The following is a 23,601-nucleotide window of genomic DNA, read 5'->3' on the forward strand; positions in this document are numbered from 1 at the left end:
CGAGGGAGGTTGAATGTCTTGTAAAGAGGAAGAAGGAGACTTACATAAGGTTGAGGAAACAGGGTTCAGACAGAGAAGTGGAGGGATATTCAGCCTGGAGCCCAGTTACAAGTGGAGTTCCGCAGGGATCAGTTCTGGGTCCTCTGCTGTTTGTAAGTTTTATTAATGACTTGGATGAGGGAGTCGAAGGGTGGGTCAGTAAATTTGCAGACGATACGAAGATTGGTGCAGTTGTGGATAGTGAGGAGGGCTGTTGTCGGCTGCAAAGGGACTTAGATATGATGCAGAGCTGGGCTGAGGAGTGGCAGATGGAGTTCAACCCTGCCAAGTGTGAGGTTGTCCATTTTGGAAAGACAAATAAGAATGCAGATACAGGGTTAACGGGTAGGGTTCTTAGTAAGGTGGAGGAACAGAGGGATCTTGGGGTCTATGTTCATAGGTCTTTGAAAGTTGCCACTCAGGTGGCGAGAGCTTGTAAGAAGGCCTATGGTGTATTAGCGTTCATTAGCAGAGGGATTGAATTCAAGAGTCGTGAAGTGATGTTGCAGCTGTACAGGACTTTGGTTAGGCCACATTTGGAGTACTGTGTGCAGTTCTGGTCGCCTCACTTTAGGAAAGATGTGGAAGCTTTGGAGAGGGTGCAGAGAAGATTTACCAGGATGTTGCCTGGAATGGAGAATAGGTCGTACGATGATAGGTTGAGTGTGCTAGGCCTTTTCTCGTTGGAACGGCGAAGGATGAGGGGTGACTTGATAGAGGTTTATAAGATGATCAGAGGAATAGATAGAGTAGACAGTCAGAAACTTTTTCCCCGGGTACAACAGAGTGTTACAAGGGGACATAAATTTAAGTTGAAGGGTGGAAGGTATAGGGGAGATGTCAGGGGTGGGATCTTTACCCAGAGAGTGGTGGGGGCATGGAATGCGCTGCCTGTGCGAGTGGCAGAGTCAGAATGATTGGTGACCTTTAAGCGGCAATTGGATAGGTTCATGGATGGGTGCTTAAGCTAGGACAAATGTTCGGCACAACAACGTGGGCCGAAGAGCCTATTCTGTGCTGTATTGTTCTATGTTCTATGTTCTATGTTCTATGTTCTACTCCACCTCTCCCTTTAGCTCAAACTCTTCCACCCTGGCAATATGGTTGGAAATCATTTCTGACACCTTTCAAATTTCACAGCAATCTGCCGATAGGAAGGAGAACAGAAGTGCATACAATATTCCAAAATTGGCTTAACCAACGTCCTGACCAGCTGCAGTATGACCTCCCAGCACCTGTACTCAATACTCTGACCAATAAAGCAAAGCATGCCAAAAGCCTTCTTCTCTATTCTAACTAACTGCAACTCCACTTTCAAGGACCTGTGAAACTGCACTCCAAGGTCTCTGTGTTCAGCAACACTTCCCAGCACCTTACCATTAAGAGTATTATTCCTGCAAAGATTTGCTTTCCCAAAATGCAGCACCTCGCATTTATCTATGCTAAACTCCACCTGCCACTCCTCAGTCCATTGGCTCATCTGATCAATGTCCGGTTGTAATCTGAGGTAAACTTCTTCTCTGTCCAATTTTGGTGTCATCTGCAAACTTACTAACTATACATCTTAAGCTCACATCCAAATCATTTATATAAATGACAAAAAGTAGTGGACCCAACACCGATGCTTGTGGCACTCCACTGGTCACAGGCCTACAATCTGAAAAGCAACCCTTCATCAGCACCCTCTGTCTTTTACCTTTGAGCCAGTTCTGTACCAAATATCTAGATCTCCATGCATTCCATGATATCTCACCTTTCTAACCAATCTCCCGTCAGGAACCTATCAAACACTTTACTGAAGACAGTCTAGATTACGTCTACCGATCTGCTTTCATCAATCCTCTTTGGTACTTCTTCAAAAAATTCAATCAATTTTGTGAGACATGATTTCCAGCGCACAAAGCCATGTTGACTATCCCTAATCAGTCCTTGCCTTTCCAAATACATGTACAACCTATCCCTCAGGATTTACTCCATCTTGCCCACTACTTACGTCAGGTTCACTGATCTATAGTTCCCTGGCTTGTCTTACCACATTTCCTAAATAGTGGCACCCCGTTAGCCAACCTCTCGTCTTCTGGCACCACACCTGTGACTAACGATAATAAAAATATCTCAGCAAGAAGCCCTGCAATTACTTCCTGATCAGGTGCTGGTGATTTATCCACTTTGATGCGATTCAAGACACCCAGCATTTCCTCCTCTGTTATATGCATATGATTCAAGATGTCACCATCTATTTCCCAACATTCTACATCTTCCATGTCCTTTTCCACCGTAAACATCCAACTCCTGCGGCTTCAGACAAAGGCCACTTTGCTGACCTTTGGGGGTCCCCATTCTCTCCATTGTTACCCTTTTGTCCTTAATGTATTTGTTTAAAACCCTTTGGATTCTCCATAACTCTAATTGCAACTGGAGCCATTCATTCATTACGGTGATTAAAGTCCACAGATACTCCTCATCGAGTATTTCTGTTTATCTCGTTACACAGAAGTTTGAAAAAAGAACTCATTCAAAACATGTACGTGTCATTGGCTGGGTGAGCAAAGAACGAAGAAAAATACAGTGCAGGAACAGGCCCTTCGGCGCAACAAGCCTGTGATAATCCAGATCCTCTATCTAAATCTGTCGCGTTTTCCCCACAGACTTGCCCAAATTACTCCAGAGTTATCCCATGCAATCCACATCCTTCCTATAATGTTGCGACCAGAAGTGCACACAACACTCCAAGTGTGGTCACACCAGCGTTTTGTAGAGGTGTGATATGACCTCATGGCTCCGAGTTCAGAATTAAATGCATTGCTGTGGGTCTGTAATCAAAGAGTGGATATCTGACACCTTTCTTAAAGTGCAAATTGAAACGTTGCTTTTATTTGAAACAGTGCTCATTCTTTCACGGTGTTCCACAATTGTCTCAATGAGGTCAAATTCCCCGAACAGAATTCTGCTGAACAAGGTGTACTGGACCTTAATAGCTCTCCACTAATACCTTCAGGCCTGCTAATGTTTGCAGCATTCTTTGTTTCACTTCGCCATGCATTTCAGAAGTACTAATATTATCACTTGCATGAACAAAGATGTCAATGAATATACAGTAAGATAAAAAAATCTATAGACAGTACGATTGCAAGACCATAAAACGTCGAACATTAAACATGACAGCGCATTACAAGCCCGCGACCCTCAATGATGCGTCGGCCTGTGAAAACAATCTGAAGCCCATCGAAGGTAAACTATTCAACTTTCATCCATATGTTTATCCAATGACCATTTAAATACCCGTAATTTTGCCAAGATTTTTTCTGTTGCAGGCTGGGTATTCCACACCCCTACTACCCTCTGAGTAAAGAAACTATGTCTGACATCTGTCCTGTATCTTTCATCTCTCACTTCAAAACAATGCTCCCTCGTGTGAGCCACAATCATCCGAGGAAAAAGGCTTTCACAGATAAACTTTCCTCACGCTCTGATTGTCTTACCAGGAAAGGCTGACGGACGTGAGGCAGTTTTCGTTAGAGACAAGAAGGTTGTGAGGTGAATTAATTGAGACATTTTAGACAACTTCTCAGCAACCCCACCAACCTTGGTGGCAATTTTCAGGGATCTATGCACATTGTCACCAAGATCTCTCTGCTCATCATTGAAACCAAGAATCGAACGATTATTCCAATACTCTGTATTCCTGTTGCTCCTTCTAATGTGAATCACTTCACACTTTTCTGCATTAAACTTCATTTGCCACCTCTTAGACCAGCTCTGCAGTCTATCTATGTCCTTTTGTAACCTGCAACATCCTTTGGCACTATCCACAACTCCATCGATCTTAGTGTCCTCTGCACGTTAGCAACTCAACCTTCTCCGTACCCATCCAGGTCGTTTATTTAAAAAATGACAAACAGCATTTGTCGTGAAACAGATCCTTGCAGTACACCACTAGTAACTGAACTTCACAATGCACATCTCCCATCAATCACCATCCTCCATCTTATTTCAGCTCGCCAATATCTGATCCAAACCAGCAAATCATTCTCAATCCCATACCTCCGTATTTTGTGCAATAGCCGACCGTGGGGAACCCTATCAAACACTTACTGAAATCCATATGCACCATACTAACCGCTTGACCCTCATCCACCAGCTTGGTCACCTCCTCAAAGAACTCAATAAGGCTTGTAAGGCACTACCTAGCCTTCACAATACCGTATTGCCTACCTCTAATAAACGTATTCCTTCCTATATGATTATAAGTCATTTCTCTTGACAACTTTTCCAAGACTTCACATACAAACGAAGTAACGCTCACTGCTATAAAACTATCAGGGTTGCCTCTACTCCCCTTCTTGATGAAAGGAACAATATTTGCGATCCTCCAGAATTCTAGCACTGTTCCTGTAGACAATAACTACATACAGGTCAAAGGCAAAGGTTCTGCAATGTACTCCCTGGCTTTCCAGAGACTCCTAAGATAATTACCATCCGGCCTAGGTGACTTATTTATTTTCACAATTTTCAGAATTACTAACACCTCGTTTTTTTGTGAAACTCAATCCCATCTAGTCAAGTAGCCTCTCCTCGACAAAAACGTATTTTTCCAGTGTGAATACTGAAGAAAAATATTCATTAAGCACTTCTCCTATCTTCTCTGACTCCAGGCACAACTTTCCACGATTGTTCCTGATTGCACCTAAACTTACTCTAGTCCATCTTGTATTCGTGACATATCGAAAGAAAGCTTTAGAGTTTTCATTGGACGTAGCTGCCATGTCCACTCCTAGCTATTCTTAGTTGTCTCTTCGGGTCCTTCCTGGCTAACGTATAACTCTCAATTACCCGAACTGAGCCTTCACGTCTCATCCTTACCCGAACTGAGCCTTCTTATTCCTCATGATGAGTTTCAACTTGTTTAGTAAACAACGGCTCCCTCGCTCGAACCCTTGCAATCTACCTGACAGGTACATACCTATCCATGACTTGCATTAGCTGTACCTTGAACAAGCTTCACAATTAAATTCTGCCCATCCCCTGCAGTTCCCCGCCCCCTTCCTATTCATCCTAATCCTTTCCAAATCATTCATAATTGCATTTCCCCAGCTATGCCTCTTGCCCTGCATTATATAACTATCCCTTTCCATCGATAAACTGAACATAACTGAATTGTGGTCTCCAACACCAAAGTTCTCACCTAACCCCAAATCTGACACCTGTCCTGATTCATTACCCAGTATCAAATCCATTGCAGCCTCGCGCCTTGTTGACCTGCCTACACACTGTGACAGAAAACCGGCATGCACACATTGGACAAAAATAACTGACATATTTAAAGTACTCGGACTATAGTATTTCCAAGTGATATTTGGCAAATTAAAGCCCGCCCCCCACTCTGCTGCTGTCGCTTCTATCCAGAATTATCTTTGCTATCTTTTCCTCTGCATCTCTGGAACTATTCCGAGGTCTGTAGAAAACTCCCAATGGGTGACCTTTCCTTCGCTGTTTCTATCCTTAGCCCATACTACCTCAGTAGATGTTTCCTCAAACGTCCTTTCTGCCACGTAGTGCTGTCCTTCACTAAGACTGCCACACCTCCCCCTCTTTAACCTCATTACCTGTTCTTGCTGAGATATAAAGGCCCTGGAACCTGCAGTAATCATTCTTGTCCCTGGTCTATCCATGTCTCGTTGCCTTGACAGCTACATCAGAAAGAAATTCCAGATTGGCATCTTGTTAGAGACGAAAATCCACCAAATCTCAGAATTAAATGACTGCAGTTGACTGCAGTTCTGCTCCTGCTGACGGCCCACGGTGCCTCATAGGTGTCCTGTTTTTATTTGCTTGATCCTCGATACATATGCCCTACTTCGCCAGATGTAGCAACATGTAACTCAATGGGAACTAACTTTACAATGAATGGGACTTCATCTCTGTCAGGATTGTGTGCTGGTCACTCATTATTTTCAATAGTCTTGGTCTTTTATGCCTCAGCCTGCCCAGTCCGTGGTTGTCCTGTGGAGACACACTTGGCAATGGATATTGCAATATCAATCAATGTTACTTTGTCTAAATGCTTGACCCTCACTATATTCATCATTTTGCTTTCATCTTTGACGATTACTGATTTATTAATGAGGAGTCGTGGGTAGGGCTGCAGGCATCCATCAGCAGGATAATTCATGGACTGTCCTTTACCGGTTAACACGACTTTTCTTTTGTTTGTGAAATGAATAATGTGGAATCCCAAGATAAATTCTTTCCCAAATGTATGCAATAGTGCCACCACTCATGGTGGGCCTGTTCTTCCGGTGAGACAGGATATATGCAGTATGGTGGTGATGGTTCCTGAGACGTTGCCCATCATAGAAATATAGAAGTTAGGAGAAGGGCGAGGACATTCAGCCCTTCGGGCCTGCTCAGCCATTCATCACTATCGTGGCTGAACGTCCAAATCACTAGCTCAACCCTGCTTTTTACCTCATAACCTTTCATCCTATTCACCACAAGTACTGTATCTTGCCTTCACCTGAATACATTCAACTTTTTGGCATCAACTACTTCTGATCGTAATGAATTCCACGGGCACAACAGTCTTTGGGTGAAGAAATGTCCCCTTTTCTCCGTACTAAATGTGCTAACACAAAAAAATCAGCTTGTGTCCCCTGCTTCTACATGTAGCCACTGCAGCTAACCTCCTCTCTCCATATACCCTGTCTAGTCCAGTTAGAATTTTTAAAGTTTCAGTGAAATTCTACCCTCAGTCGTTGGAACAGCGAAATCAATCCTATCCTAGTTAATCTTTCCTCAGAAGTAGTTGATGCCAAAAAGTTGAATGCATTCTGCCATCCCCGGAATCAGTCTGGTAAACATTTAGTGCAGTCGACAGAACACAAGCGCATCCTTCGTCAGAAAAGAAGACAAACACTGCACAAAGTATTCGAGGCCCTGTATAACTGCAAGAACACATCTCTGCTTCTGTACTTGAAAATTCTTGCAATGAAGGCCAACATACCACTCGCCTTGTGTACTGCCTGCTGCACCTGCACACTTACCTGCAGTAACTGGTGCACAAGGAATCCAAGTCCCTCGACACCATCTCCACTTCCACTTTACAGCCAATCAGGTTGTTATCTCACTTTTTGTTTTTGCTTCCAAAATGAATAACCTCACATTCATCCAAGTTATGCTGCATCTGCAACTGATTTACACGTTCAACCAAAGTGTTCATATCCTGCTGAAGGAATTCCGCATTCTCATCACTTTTCACTCTCCCACCAGACTTGGCATATTCTGCAATCTTTGAATTGTTACTTTTCCCACATCTAAATCATTAGTACACGTTGTGAATAGCTGTGGTTCCGGCACTGATTCTTGTGCCACTCCATCAGTTTACTGCCTGCCAATTTGAATTCCTATTCTTTGTTTCCTCTCTACAAACTAGATTTCTACACATGTCAATATACTCCCCCAATCCCATGTTCTTTACTCTTGCACCATAAACTCTTGACTTTGTCAAATGTTTTCTGCTAGTCCAAATGCACCACATGGAACTGACTCCTCCTTGTCAACTCTACCAGTTACACCTTCATAGACTTCCAACTGATTTGTCAAGCATGATTTCCCCTTCACAAACCTGTGCTCACTCTGTCCAATCTTGCCACTGCTTTCTAAATGCTGCGCTATCAAGTCCTTGATCATGGATTCGCAAATTCTTCCAAGTATCAATATCCGATGTCATTCAGGGATTGTGTCGATTTCAGACTCATTCTTAATCATACAAAATGCGCACTAAAACTTATAATGGGAAAGGGGAAAATGCTTCAGAAAAGGCAGATAGGAAAGTAATCAATCCGAACATAGTTAAAAATCACACGTTTGATTCCAAGTTTATATGGAACAACTAGCGTTCGGAGCACAACTCAGTCATCAGGTGCTTGTAGAGGTTAAGGTCATGCTCACAGAATTTATAGAAAAAGAAGGCCATTGTCATTGAAATGTGATACAATAAACAGTTTTAGATTAAAGCTTTCATCTTTTATCATGGGATATGTTTGTTTCTGATCTTTGCTATTCTGAACATACGTTATTTGCACAAAGATCGAACTTCCCACGATCTCTGCTATCTCGCGCTGAGGGCATGATTATGGATGCTCCTGGATGGGTAGCTGAACAAACAGGTCTTTTTCTTCCATCGGAAACTGTGTGGACCTCGTGACAGAACAAAAGCATACCTGCCTGCTCCGAATTTGCCACTTATAATAGAGCAATTCCTCACATCTCGAGGAATACACATCATGGCAGTGGTCATTGTCATTCTCCACTCCGCCAAAGTTGGGGACTTTGACAGAAAATCTCATTATTCCTCTTGAGATGAATGAAATGGAGGCAGAAAGATGATCTGAACGTCAGGATAGACCTCGATAAATATCTTGCCCTAATTTACCAATAAGCATACCACAGCTCAGATTGCACACAATAAGTTTTGGTAGAGCTTAGAAACAGTAAGGAGAAGCACAAGTTGTTTGGATTTGTGTACTGAAGTCAAAAATGCCTCCAGGTTTTGCACATGACATGAACGGTAAATTAGACTTGGAAGGAGAAAAATGTCTCATGGAATTCAGCAAGTCTGATAGCATCTGTGAGAAGAAACCAGCTGATATTTCAATTCTAGAGAATTTGATTAGTCGAGCTTTTGTTCCTGATCTTCAACATGCGTAGATTTTATTTTTATTTTAGATATGCAAGTTTTACACGTACTGCGGTATCAATGCATTATTTATTTGAAAAAAGAGGGGAAGGGGTGAAGGGAGAAGTGTAGGAGATGGGTAGTCACAGCTGAAGGTCCTGTCCAACGGAGCAGAATTGTGAATGCAATCCAAAATAGCATGGACATGTGGAAGTGTGGATGCTGTCCGAAATAACCATGTGCATTGTCCAAAACAACAATGGCGTTCAGAAGCGGGAACACAGTCCGGTGAAGCTTCCTCTGGCTGAAGAGAATTGTTATCGGAGACAGTAATTTCCACAGTTAGAAACTTGGCTTCATGCCCATGACAATCAGGTAAGTTCATAAAGTGCCTCAAGGAAATTCCAGTGGGAAAAAGAAAAGTTGTTACTTCGTTAACTGAAGAAGGAAAATACTGGTCCCAACATATTCAAATGTTTTTGATTAATTGTCGTTGCATATTATAAACGTAAGTGTTTTGATATTGCAAGTGCAACTAATGAACAAACGTTACGGAACTAGCTGAATTCCTTTCGACCAATAGATATAGATAACAGAGAAATGTTCGCAGACCATCAGCAAAGGGATACTGAATGACAAATGATGTATACAAGTATGACTGGAGGGCATTTGACCAGTAGAATAAATCATGGACAGAATGACGAAAAATGGGGGGTATTAGCAGATAACTTCGTGAAAGAGCATTAGAGGACAACAGCATTGTAAGGAGACAATATTGTAATATTACATAGTCGTTATCACATCCGGAAAATGATCAAACTGCACCCATAGTACGATACAGCTAGTAAGTGTTTGGACAGGCGCATAACGTATAGAGGGGAAGTGGCAAGAGCTGACGTCAATTTTGCATATAAGTTTTGTAACGCGGACTATGTACATATACCATTCTTTATTGGAAGCGGAGGGGGAATGTCTTACAGCCTGTGTACACTGGTCTCTCCCACACTGCGTTGGTCAGGAGCTCCAAATAAAGTTCAAATTTTGCTGCTGAACACAGCACTTAACATTACTATTGAAAATGTCTCCTACACAATAGAACATAAGATGGACATTTAGAAATCGGAATAATTTCAAAAATAGCAGGGAGCACTTTGAAGTTTGAATACTGTACGAAATTAAAGCGACAACTTAATGTGTAAGAATTGTAATGTCAATATTATCTAAAATAACAGGAACATGTGGAAATGTCTGTCTTAAAATGTACGGAACTTTGGAACTTGGAATGCTGTCTGAAATAACAGGGATCATGTGGAAGTTGGAATACTTATCAAATTAACAGGAATATGTGGAGGTTGGAAGATTGTCTAAATAGCAACGACATACTGAAGGTTGAATCCTGCCAAAAAGAAAGTGAGCATATGAAAATGGAAATACAGTCTTAAATAATAGGAAAACGTGGGTATCGCAACGCCATGTAAATTAAAAGGGGTATCAGGAAAAAAAATTGAGATGCACTCAGAAACGACTGAAAGACTTCTATGTGGGAATACGCTCGAAAGTCACAGGAACATATGGAAATGGGAATAGTATCTCACATAACACGAAATATGTGGAAGCTTGCTTATCCCCAAAATAGGAATTTGGAATTCCGCACAATATTATAGAGACCATGTGGAATTTTGAAGACATTCCAAAAGAATAGGGATTATGTAGAAGCTTGAAAACTGTGGGGAGGTTGTGATTTTGAGAAATTATTTTCTCTGTTTTTTTTAAGGTTGGTTCGAAGACAAAGCGACGAGAAGGCGACTACAACGACACGAGTCAACAGGCTAGGAGGTCTGGAGTTGTTTAATAGTCTGAATGGATGTTGCCAGATCTCACAGATCAGGATTTCTGGGTTTTAGGTTTTTCAGTGTAGCTTTCAGTGGTTGCCAACAAGACTGGAAGTTTCAGAGAAGATCTCCTGGGTACTACTCTTTGAAATTTCTATGAATTTATTTTTTTCCTCCTAGATGGGCAAAATCATGTGTGAATCCATTTCTGAATTTTCCTTTTCTGCCGAGGACTGTGTGCAAGGGATTTTATGTGTACTGGAACAGTCTTTTTATTTTTATTACAGTTACTGTGTATCGCTTATTCTGCTAAGTTTTCCAAACCTTGTAACTAAATTCTGCTGTCTTTGTTTATACATTAACAATAGCATCTAAATAAATTTCGCTTTTCCGATTGGTTTTGCTGTGACTTTCCTTTCCGAATGTATATCTACAGAAACGTTGCGTGGCATGACTAAACGAGCTTCCAGCTCACTTTCGCATGCAGGGTACACAACCAATACTGAATGACATTGTCCTCTTTCTCCATCTCAGCCTTCTCCCACTTCCATTCGATGTATCTCTCCTGGTGACTGAACTCCAATTCAGAAGCATATTTGGAAGCAGACCTCGAGAATTTACCCACAGTGATCTACCTACCCAGTGTCCAGAACGGCCATAATTTCATTTATTCTGTCCATGTTGTGCTTGGCTTTCTTTCCATTATTAACTGCAGGATACCCTGTGTTGTCATCTAAAAGCATTCATTCACCAGGTAGCTCATAGCGCAGCAAAAAATAGTCAGTGGATGCTGAGAGCTGTACTGTCCTTCATGGTTTTTTGTAATGGTAGAGCCAGGTACTGCAAATGAAGGAATGAAATATCCATCTCTCCTCAAATGACCTCCACAACTTTGTTGTGGAAGAATCACTCAATGTTCTGTAAATAAAGACAAGAGACACAGAAAATCCCTCACGAAGTTAAACAGTCATCTTGCAAAATCAAAGCTGTGGCAGCCAGAAAAATGACTGCGCACAATTTCTTTGTTCTCCTCCAGTTTATACAATTTGTTGTACTCGCGCCTATCGGCTAATATTAGCATAGCCAATTGTGCTGGCTTGCTGTATCTTTCTAAACTAATCATCGTCTGCCACACTGGTTCGCTCCATCACACTTAGCCTATCACATTACAACACCAACATCTTCCACAGTAGCTAACGTCCCAGTGATTGAACTATTCTTCACAATGCACTACCACTACCTGGATGCTGTAACATGATCCCGGACATACGTTGCAACATTAAGTTAACTACATGACTGCCATAATAACTTCCATACATTCAGAAAGGCATTTTCAGGTTATTCATTCTCCTTAGGAACAAAATTCATTCGACTTGCTTCAGAATGAAGCATGCTTATAATCAATTCGTTCAAGTGTGCAATAATTGTTCACACAACACAAGCGGCGCTCGCAAAGTCAGCATTTATTCCTGAACCTTAATTATTCATAGGGCTCTTAAGAGTGAACCGCATTCCTGTGAGTCTGGACTCAAATATAAACCAGACCAAGTAAGGATAACAGGTTTCTTTTCCTGAAGGACATTTTGAAAGTCGACATTCTTTCCATGAAAAATGCTCCAGCCCTGCTACCCACAAACAGAATGTTGATCAACAATATTTCATAGTTGACATTATACTGCTTGAATATGATTCAAATTTTATCATTCGCCATGGTGAGATACAAAGACAGGCCCTCAGATAATGAGCTTGGTGGTACTGGATTTTGTGTCCAGTAATAGTCGCACCAATCCAACACATGTTCCACGAATGAGCCGTCCAGTTCAATTCTGCAACGTTTTGTGCTGTTTTCTTTAATTTGGAAAAGATGGAGACAGCATCGTGTATCCTTCAGAGTATCAGATTCAATGAATATCCACGAATGACCTATCCTGGACCACATACAACATTACACACTATAGCGCAACGGCCCTTCGACCGTTGATGTTGCGCCAAATCATGGAACCAATCTGAAGCCTATCTCTCTAACGCTATTCCATTCTCATCTATATGGTAATGCAATTACCATTTAAAGTTGGCGAGTCTACTACTGCTGCAGGCAATGTGTTTATGCCCTTACTACTCTCTGAGTGAAGAAACTACCTCTGACATCTGAAATATATCTATTACCCTTCTATTTGAAGCTATTACTCCTCGTGCTAGCATTAATATCTGAAGAAAAAGGCTCTCACTGCCCACTTTATCTCACTCTCTGATCATCTTTTATGTTTCAATTCAGTCACGTCTCCACCTTCTTGTCTCTAACGAAAATAGCCTCAGGTCCCTCAGCCTTTCCTCATAATACCTTCCCTCCATACCAGGCAACATCCTATCAAATCTCCTCTGAACCCTTTCCAAAGCCTCCAGAACCTTCCTATAGTGTAGTGACCAGAACTATATACAATACTTCAAATTCCGCCACATCAGAGTTTTGTAAAACTGCAGAATGACCTCGTGGCTCCAAACTAAATCCCTCCACCAATGAAAGCTAACAGACCGTATGCCTTCTTAACAATCCTATTAACCTGGGTGGCCACTTTCAGGGATCTATGTACACGGACACCGAGATTTCTCTGCTCATCTAAACTAGCAAGAATCATACCATTAGCCCAGTGCACATTTTTCCTGTTGCTCCGTTCAAACTGAAACACCTAACACCGTTCTACTTTCAATTCCATTTTCCATCTCTCAGCGCAGCTCTGCAGCTTATATATGTCCCTTTATAATCTGCAGCATCCTTCAGCACTATCCACAACTCCACTGACATTAGTGTCATCAGCAAATTTACTAACCCATATTTCTACGCCCTCATCTCTGTCGCTTATAGAAATGACAAACAGCAATGGCCCCAAAACAGATCCTTGCGGTACACCACGAGTAACTGAACTCCAGGATGAACATTTCCCATCAACCACCACCTCCGTCTTCTTTCAGCTAGCGAATTTCTCATCCAAGCCGTTAAATCACCCTCCATTCCTTGCCTCCTCTTGTTTTTTTGCGATAACCTACCCTGGGGAAACTTATCACATGCCCTACTGCAATCCGTATGTATGAGATAAACTGCTTCACCCTCATCCACCTGTTTGGTCACCATCTAAAAGAATTCAACGGTTTATGAGGCACGACCTACCTTTCACAAAACCGTGTTGACTATCCCTAATGAACTTCTTCCTCTCGAGTTCGAAATACGTCCTATCTTATAACCTTTTCCAATATTTTGCCCTCCACCAAAGTAAGGCTTGCTGGTATATAATTAAAATGATTGTCGTTACTCCTCATTTGCTGTTTTATTAGATTAGATTAGATTACTTACAGTGTGGAAACAGGCCCTTCGGCCCAACAAATCCACACCGACCCGCCGAAGCATATACCATACCATACTCCTACATTTACCCCTTCACCTAACACTACGGGCAATTTAGCATGGCCAATTCACCTAACCTGCAGATTTTTTTTTTGGATTGTGGGATGAAACCGGAGCACCCGGAGGAAACCCACGCAGACACGGGGATAATGTGCAAACTCCACACAGAGAGTCGCCTGAGGCGGGAGTTGAACCTGGGTCTCTGGCGCTGTGAGGCAGCGGTGTTGTCAAGTCTTCTGGCACTACTCCTTTATACTGTGACGACAAAAAGATCAAAACCGAAAGCTCTGTAATATCCTCTCTGGCTTCCCAGAGAATCATAGGATTAATCCCATCGGACCAGGGGACTTATCTATTTTCGCACTTTCCAGAATTGCTAACACTTCCTCCTTGTGAAACTCAATCGCGTCTAGTCTTGTAGTCTGTATTTCCCACAACAACATTGCCTTCCAGCAGTATGAATACTGAGGAAAAATTTTCATTTAGCGTATTCCCATCTCCTCTGAGTCCACGCACAACTTCTTACTGCTATCTTTGGTTGGCCCTAATTTTGCGCTTGTCTTTCTTTCATTCCTGATCTATCTTTGGAAAGTTTTAGGGTTTTCCTTGATTCTATCAACCAACGACATCCGATGACCCCTCCTGGCTCTACTTGGCTCTTTCTTTAGGTCTGTCCTGGCTAAGTTGTAACTCTCCATCATCTCAACTGTGCATTCACGAATAATTTAACTTTCTTTAGATTGCTTACAGTGTTGAAACAGGCCCTTCGGTCCAACAAGCCCACACCGACCCTCCGAAGAGGCAACACACCCAGAACCATTCCCATACATTTACCCCTGCACTTAACACTATGGGCAATTTAGCACAGCCAATTCGCCTAACCTGCACATCTTTGGGCTGTGGGAGGAAACCGGAGCAAACACACGCAGGCACAGGTAGAATGTGCAAACTCCACACAGACAGTTGCCCGCGGTGGGAATTGAACCCGGGTCTCTGGCGCTGTGATGCAGCAGTGCTAACCACTGTCCCACTGTGTCTAATTGCCACATAAGTCTTCATCTTCTTATTGACAAGAGTTTCAACTTCTTTCGAATAAAGTGGCTCCCTCGCTCGACCACTTCATTCCTGCCTGACAAGTATGTATCTACCAAGGACACGCAGTAGATGTTCCTTGAATAAACTTCACATTCAAATTATGCCATTCCCTCCAGTTTCCTTTCACCTCCTAGGCATCCTAATTCTTAGCTAGTCGCATCACAATTGCCTTTCTCCCAGCAATAATTCGTGCCCTGCGTTACAATAATGTCCCTTCCCATCACTAAAGTAAACATATTTGAATTGTCATCTCTATCACCAAAGTACTCACCTAACGCCAAATCTAACACATGGCCCGGTTCATTATCCACCACCAAATTCAATGGGGCCTCACCCCTTTTGGTTTGTCCACGTACTGTGTCAGAAAACCGCCCTACACACATTGGACAAAAAATGACCCAACTAAAGTACTCGAACTATAGTATTTCCAAATGATATTTAGCAAGTTAAAGTCCTCCATAATAACTACTCTGTTACTATCGCTCCTATCCAGAATTTTCTTTGCTATATTTTCCTCTGCATCTCTGGAACTATTCCGAGGTCCATAGAAAACTCCCACAGGGTGACCATTACTTCCCTGTTTCTATCCATGTTTCTATCCCTGTTTCTATGTGGGCGGCACGGTGGCACAGTGGTTAGCACTGCTGCCTCGCAGCGCCAGAGACCCGGGTTCAATTCCCGACTCAGGCGACTGACTGTGTGGAGTTTGCACGTTCTCCCCGTGTCTGCGTGGGTTTCCTCCGGGGGCTCCGGTTTCCTCCCACAGTCCAAAGATGTGCAAGTCAGGTGAATTGGCCATGCTAAATTGCCCGTAGTGTTGGGTAAATGTAGGGGTATGGGTGGGTTACGCTTCGGCGGGTCGGTGTGGACTTGTTGGGCCGAAGGGCCTGTTTCCACACTGTAAGTAATCTAATCTAATCTAATCTAATCCACAGCCCATTCAATATTCAGAAAGTTAAAGCCCCCATAACAGCTACACACTTACTCTCGCTCCACAACTATCTTCGCTATTGGTTCCTCGACATCTCTGAAAATATTTTGAGGCAGATAGAAAACTCCCAACGTTTCTACTCTCAGCCCATACTACCTCAAGAGACGAGTGATCATCAAACGTCCTTTCTATCATCGTACTACTGTCCTTAATTAACAATGCCAGACCTCTGCCTCTTTTACATCTCTCTCTGTTTGTACTGAAACATTTAAATCCAGGAACCTTCAACAACCATTCCTGTCCTTGCTCTACCCATGTCTCTGAAATGTCTCCAACATCGAAGTCCCAGGTACCAACCCACGCTGCAAATTTACCCATATTATTCTGGATACTCCTGGTGTTGAATTAGACACCCTTCAAACCATCTTCCTCCTTGCTGCTGTACTCTTGCCACCTTTAAAACTCATTTATGACGTCAATGCTCTCACACTCTTGTATGCTGGAGTAACAGTGTAAGTTCCCATCCTTCTGCTGAATTATTTCAAACCCTCACGAAGGGCATTAATAAATCCACGGGTGAGAGACACTGTCTAAGTACTGTTTTAGGTAATGCAACCACCCAAATATATTACTTAATTTTTCTCAGCAGTCCCGTGATGGCTCATTCTCAGCGTGCGCTCCACCTATTCACAAGTTAAGCTTTTAACTCAGTGATTCACCTATCTGTCAGCCCCCTTGGTCGACCCGAACCCACTTCCTCCTGCTGAAACAAAAATGGAGGGCCCCCACATTGGACATAATTTTTTTAAATCAATGATTCATCTTCCTGTCAGCCCCCTTGATGGAGCTTTTGCTGATGTTGAATCAAAAGTAGAGGACCCCGACGCTAAAGGTAAGTTATTAAGTCAGTGATTCACCTCCCTTTCAGCCCTTGGTCTACGTTACCGCCCTTCCCGCTGCTGAAATATCATAGCTGCAATCGACAGTTTGCAAGCCCCGCAACACACCCCCACCACCACATGAAATATGCTATGTTCATTGTATCAGTGGCTGAGACAAATCTTGTCTTCACAATTCATCTGTTAATCGCATTTTGTTTGGTGAAATCCGCGGCTCCTGATTGCCAGCATCAATGAACTTCTCATGTCTCTTTTCGCTGTTGTGCCTTGATTGACAATTAAGAGCAAGGGTGTGCACAGTTGGAGGATGTGAAAAAAGATGAAATCGAGTTGCTCGATAAACGCATGTTGTTTCTCAGTTATTGCCATCATGATATTTAATAATTCCTGCACATAAATATCCATATGAGGTTGGGCCTGAAGCGATTTGCAGTTTCTATCATCTGGGGCCACATTGGTTGTGCACACCTCAATTGGCCTTAACACACTGCTTTACAATCATGATTAAGGCTGTTCACTTAGTTGCTCAAATTCTGTGGCATATATCTGATTTCAGATTGTGACCACTATGAATATATTGCAATTGGGAGGCAATGTTCAGAAATGTTCGATGCATAATTATAGGTATTAGCTCCAAAATTGCCAACTTCATTGCATCACAGTTTAGAGTCCTTACTATATGCACCCCTACCACCTCTCGGAAATGTAACAAAAAGTTTACAATCGACAGCACCTTCCAAACACTTGGTCAATTTAATCAAGAATAACAGCCATGGTGGAGACATAGGACTCCACTCCATATCAAATTTGTCCTCCAAGCCACTCTCCACGCTGACTTGTAAATTTATTGACCATTTCTTCTCTCTCACCGGGTCAGAATCCTGGAATTTCTTCCCTGACATTTTATTATCAGATTATCTATGGCAGTGGCTCAAGAAGGAACTCACCACCAATCTTCAGCTTCTAATTTTCTCCTAGGGTTAGGAGAAAATTGGCAGGCTGGCTTGAGACGCCTTCGTCCCATAAACGAACAGGAATGAGAGTTAGTGAAGACAATAGTGCAGTGGTTGCAGACAGACCCTATCTCTGTGATCTCCTCTTCTCTCTCCATCGTCTGCCACCCCCCAGGTCTTGTTGCACCCCACTGAAGAATTATCCTTCCTTTGGCAATATCAGCAACAAAACACGGCAGTGGTCGCTGTCTCTTTGTTTTTGTCTCTTTACTGTTTCAGGACGCTTCTCCCTCCACGTTTTCTTTAGTTTCCCTTATCTCTTCACACACTCTCTCCCTCGAATAATTACTAATGCTCATATTCCATGCGTGATTTTTGTAAAAAGATCTAAAATAGACATTTGAGTGACAATGATGAGCAAGGCAATGGACATTATGGGATAAGCGATAAACTAATAATAATAATAATAATAATAATAATAATAATAATATTGTTATTATTATTATAACTATTGTTACTATTGTTGTTGTTGTTTTACTTCGAAGCCTAATAGAGTCTGAGAGCATGGTGGCAGGTACTTTGGCCCAAACTGGTCCATGCCGAGCAAACTGTCCATCCACACGAACCCTATTTCCCTGCCCGTGGCCGAAATACTTCTAATCATTTACTACTCGTGCATTTCTCTAAATTGCTTTTAAAAGTGGCTAATGTACCCACCTCAACCACTTCCACTTCCGCAAGCAGCTTATTCCATATGCATACTACCTTTTGTTTGAAACAAAATCCCTCAGGTTCCCTTCTATTCTTTCCCCTCGAGCCTTAAACTGAAACCCCGTCGAACTCGATTCTCCAACCCCGGGATAAAGGAAGAGTCAATTCACCCTAAACATGCTATTCATGATCTTATGCGCTTATCTAAGATCCCACCCTCAGTCTCCCATCCTCTAACGAAATGATTCCCAGCTATTCTAAATTCACACTGCAATTCAGATAATGGAATCCTGACAAAATCCTTGTAAAATTCTCCGACACTCTTTCCAGTCCATGAGCATGCTTCCTTTAGCAACGTGAACAAATGTGAACACAACACTCAAATTCTGGCCTCATTAACATCCTATAGAACTGCAACATAACTTCACAACTTCTATATTCATGGTCCTGAATGATGACTTTTCCGAACGTCTTCTTCACTGATCTGTCGACCTGTGAATCCACTTTCAGAGAACCGTGAAACTGAACTCCAAGAACCCTCTGTTCCACAGCACCCCTCAGGCCATGATTTGACTTTTGAAAATGGAAGACCTCACACTTATCTATATTAAATTTCATTTCCTATTTCTCCGCCAAATTCTGCAGCTGGTCATGGTGCTTCTTTTTGCGATGACTTTCCTCGCAATCCACGACAATGCCTGTTTTAGTGTAATCTGCAAGCTTACTTATAATGCCCTGTGCATTCTCATGTAAATAATCGATATAGGTAACAAACAGCCATGGACCCAGCAATGACCTCGAGTCACAGTCCTCCAAACCGACAGGTATCCATCCACTGTTGTCCACTGCTTCCAACCGTCAGTTGTGTATCCAGTTTACCAAATGCCCCAGATTCCATGCACTATAAGTTTCCAAAACAACCTCCCATGAACAATCATATCAGTGGTCTTAAAATACGTATGCCGCCCTTGTCAACGTGCCTAGCCATTTGTACATTTGTCAGGGATGATCTCCCACACCTAAAGCCATGCTAACGACTCCTATTGCAATCTTGTCATTCCAAATGCTAGTATATTTCATCTCTTAGATCACTCTTAAGGAACTAATCTAGCACTGATGCAGGGCTTACTGGCCTACCATTCCCAAGTTTACTTTTCAGCCCTTCCTGATTGAAAACACAACATTTGCTACCCTGCAGTCTTCCAGGGCGTCATGCATGGTTAATGGTGACGCGCAAGCATCAGCCAGGGCCCTCCTAACTTCTTCTCTCGTTGCTGGCAGTATTCTTAGATATACCTGGAGATTTATTCACATTCATACATAGAACATAGAACATAGAACAATACAGCACAGAACAGGCCCTTCGGCCCACGATGTTGTGCCGAACATTTGTCCGAGCTTAAGCACCCATCCATGTACATATCCAATTGCCACTTAAAGTTCGCCAATGATTCTGACTCTGCCACTCCCATAGGCAGCGCATTCCATGCCCCCACCACTCTCTGGGTAAAGAACCTACCCCTGACATCTCCCCTATACCTTCCACCCTTCACCTTAACTTTATGTCCCCTTGTAACACTCTGTTGTACCCGGGGGAAAAGTTTCTGATTGTCTACTCTATCTATTCCCCTGATCATCTTATAAACCTCTATCAAGTCACCCCTCATCCTTCTCTGTTCCAATGAGAAAAAGCCTAGCATTCTCAAACTATCCTCGTACGACAGTGCTGGCTGTCCCTAATCCATTCCAGGCAACATCCTGGTAAATCTTCTCTGCACCCTCTCCAAAGCTTCCACATCTTTCCTAAAGTGAGGCGACCAGAACTGCACACAGTACTCCAAATGTGGCCTAACCAAAGTCCTGTACAGCTGTAACATCACTTCATGACTCTTGAATTCAATCCCTCTGCTAATGAACGCTAATACACCATAGGCCTTCTTACAAGCTCTCGCCACCTGAGTGGCAACTTTCAAAGATCTATGAACAAAGACCCCAAGATCCCTCTGCTCCTCCACCTTACGAAGAACCTTACCGTTAACCCTGTATTCCACATTCTTATTTGTCCTTCCAAAATGGACAATCTCACACTTGACAGGGTTGAACTCCATCTGCCACTCCTCAGCCCAGCTCTGCATCATATCTAAGTCCCTTTACAGCCGACAACAGCCCTCCTCACTATCCACAACTCCACCACTCTTCGTATCATCTGCAAATTTATTGACCCACCCTTCGACTCCCTCTTCCAAGTCATTAATAAAAATTACAAACAGCAGAGGACCCAGAACTGATCCCTGCAGAACTCCACTTGTGACTGGGCTCCAGGCTGAATATTTACCATCTACCACCACTCTCTGACTTCGACCGGTTAGCCAGTTTTCTATCCAATTGGCCAAATTTCCCTCTATCCCATGCCTCCTGACTTTCTGCATAAGCCTACCATGGGGAACCTTATCAAATGCCTTACTAAAATCCGCTACATCCACTGCTCTACCCTCATCCACATGCTTGGTCACCTCCTCAAAGAATTTAATAAGACTTGTGAGGCAAGACTTACCCTTCACAAATCCGTGCTGGCTGTCCCTAATCAAGCAGTGTCTTTCCAGATACTCATAAATCCTATCCCTCAGTACCCTTTCTATTACTTTGCCTACCACCGAAGTCAGATTAACTGGCCTGTAATTCCCGGGGTTATCCCTATTCCCTTTTTTGAACAGGGGCACAACATTCGCCACTCTCCAGTCCCCTGGTACCACCCCTGTTGACAGTGATGACGAAAAGATCATTGCCAACGGCTCTGCAATTTCCTCTCTTGCTTCCCACATAATCCTAGGATATATCCCGTCAGGCCCGGGGGACTTGTCTATCCTCAAGTTATTCAAAATGTCCAACACATCTTCCTTCCTAACAAGTAACTCCTCTAGCTTACCAGCCCGCTTCACACTCTCCTCTTCAACAATACGGTCCCTCTCTTTTGTAAATACTGAAGAAAAGTACTCATTCAAGACCTCTCCTATCTCTTCCGACTCAATGCACAGTCTCCCACTACTGTCCTTGATCGGACCTACCCTCGTTCTCGTCATTCTCATGTTTCTCACATATGCATAAAATACGTATGTGAGAAACATGGCCTCCCCTCTGGTCGGTTATCCTTGATCCTATCCGCCAAAGATTTTTCATGCCCTCTCTTAGCTCTCCTAATCCCTTTCTTCAGCTCCCTTCTGGCTATTCTGTACCCCTCCAATGCTCTGTCTAAACCTTGTTTCCTCAACATTATGTAAGTCCCCTTCTTCCTCTTTACAAGACATTCAACCTCCCTCGTCAACCAAGGTTCCCTCACACGACCATCTCTTTCCTGCCTAACAGGTACATACATGTCAAGGACACGTCGTATCTGTTCCTTGAAAAAGTTCCACATTTCCACGACATCCTTCCCTGACAGCCTATGCTCCCAACTTATGCTCCTCAGATCCTGGCTTACAGCATCGTATTTACCCTTCCCCCAAATGTAAAACCTACCCTGTTGCACGCACCTAGCTCTCCATAACCAAGGTAAAAGTCACAGAATTGTGAACACCATCACCAAAATGTTCACCCACTAACAAGCCCATCACTTGTCCCGGTTCGTTACCAAGTACCAAATCCAATATGGCCTCCCCTCTGATCGGACAATCTGCATCCTGAATTAGAAAAGCTTCCTGTACACACTGCACAAACACCGCCCCATCCAATCTACTTGATCTAAAGAGCTTCCAATCAATGTTTGGGAAGTTGAAATCACCCATGACTACTACCCTGTGGCTTCTGCACCTTTCCAAAATCTGTTTCCCAATCTGTTTCTCCACATCTCTGCTGCTATTGGGGGGCCGATAGTAAACACCCAACATGGTGACTGCACCTTTCCTATTTCTGACTTCAGCCCATACTACCTCCAAAGGCAGATCCCCTCGAACTGCCTTTCCGCAGCCGTTATACCATTTCTAATTAGCAACGCCACCCCCCCCCTCATTTTTTTACCACCCTCCCTAATCTTACTGATGTATTCATACATAATACATCCAAGAAAATCTCTACTGTGGTAACAACTGTCACCAAGATATCACCACTAAATTCCCAAGTTCCCAAGTCTTCATGTCTTTCTCCATGATAAACACAGAAGTGAAAAATTTACTGAGGCCCTCTCCCATCTCCTGCGGTTCCACATGCACATGTCCATTTTACTCATTAAGGGATTCTATTCTATCTCTCGTTATTCCTTTTCCTTTGTTATATTGAAAGATAGTATTTTGATTCACCCTAATCTTATCAGCCAAGGCTATCTCAAGTCCACTTTCCGTAGTCATTAAACTCTATTTGCCCGCATGTGCTTCCACGAATTTCCTCGATCCAATCTGCCCATACCTGAGTCAAGCCTCGCTCATTTGTCTATTCAATGTCTCAATATCTCTTGTAAATCAAGTTGCCCTATCCCTGCCAAAACTGTCCTATAACCTCATACCTTGAACTCTACCTTACCTCACTTTAAAGGCTTCCCACTTGCCAGTGGTCCCCTTGCTGGTAAGTAAACTACCATAATCAACGACTGAAAACTCCTGTCTAATATCATCAATATTTGCCATGCCCCAGTTCTTTACTTGAAATGTTGTATCAATTTTGTACCTCTCCATAATGATTTCAAAATTAATAGAACTATGGTCACTGGTCCCAAAGTATACCCCAACTGTTAACTTTGCCATTTGTCCTGCTTTGTTTTCCCAATAATAGATCGAGTTTTTCCTCTTCCCGAAACGGCCCCCTTTCTAATGCTTGAAGAAACTTTCCTGAAAGCACTTAGCAAATTTAATCTCACCTAAGCCCTTGAATTTATGGCAGTCCCAGCCTCTGTCAGAAAATTTAAAGTCCTAACTATGACAAGTCTATTGTTCGTGCCAATCTCCCAATCATCCTTCATATTTGATCACCTAATTCCTGGCGACTATTTGGGGTCTGGAATACAACCCCAATAACTTTACTATCCCCTTTCGATTTCGTAGTTCCAGCCAGATTGCCTAATTGGATGATCCTTCA

General features: G+C 42.8%; 1 protein-coding gene across 1 annotated transcript in view; it reads left to right on the forward strand.

Annotated features, from left to right (window-relative positions):
* The first annotated feature begins 3,197 nt into the window (after positions 1 to 3,197).
* The window catches only part of LOC148138232 (putative G protein-coupled receptor 139), a 99,452-nt gene continuing 79,048 nt past the window's right edge, over positions 3,198 to 23,601 (forward strand). Inside the window, exons 1-4 of the mRNA XM_087981897.1 lie at positions 3,198 to 3,270; positions 3,354 to 3,358; positions 10,491 to 10,552; positions 16,808 to 16,866. Coding sequence (XP_087838023.1) covers positions 3,198 to 3,270; positions 3,354 to 3,358; positions 10,491 to 10,552; positions 16,808 to 16,866 — 199 coding nt within the window. The remainder of the gene's footprint in view (positions 3,271 to 3,353; positions 3,359 to 10,490; positions 10,553 to 16,807; positions 16,867 to 23,601) is intronic.

Source organism: Chiloscyllium plagiosum, unplaced genomic scaffold (genome assembly GCF_037043375.1).
Source record: "Chiloscyllium plagiosum isolate Xiang-an unplaced genomic scaffold, Cpla_swu_hap1 HiC_scaffold_41, whole genome shotgun sequence".
Classification (NCBI taxonomy): Eukaryota; Metazoa; Chordata; class Chondrichthyes; order Orectolobiformes; family Hemiscylliidae; genus Chiloscyllium; species Chiloscyllium plagiosum.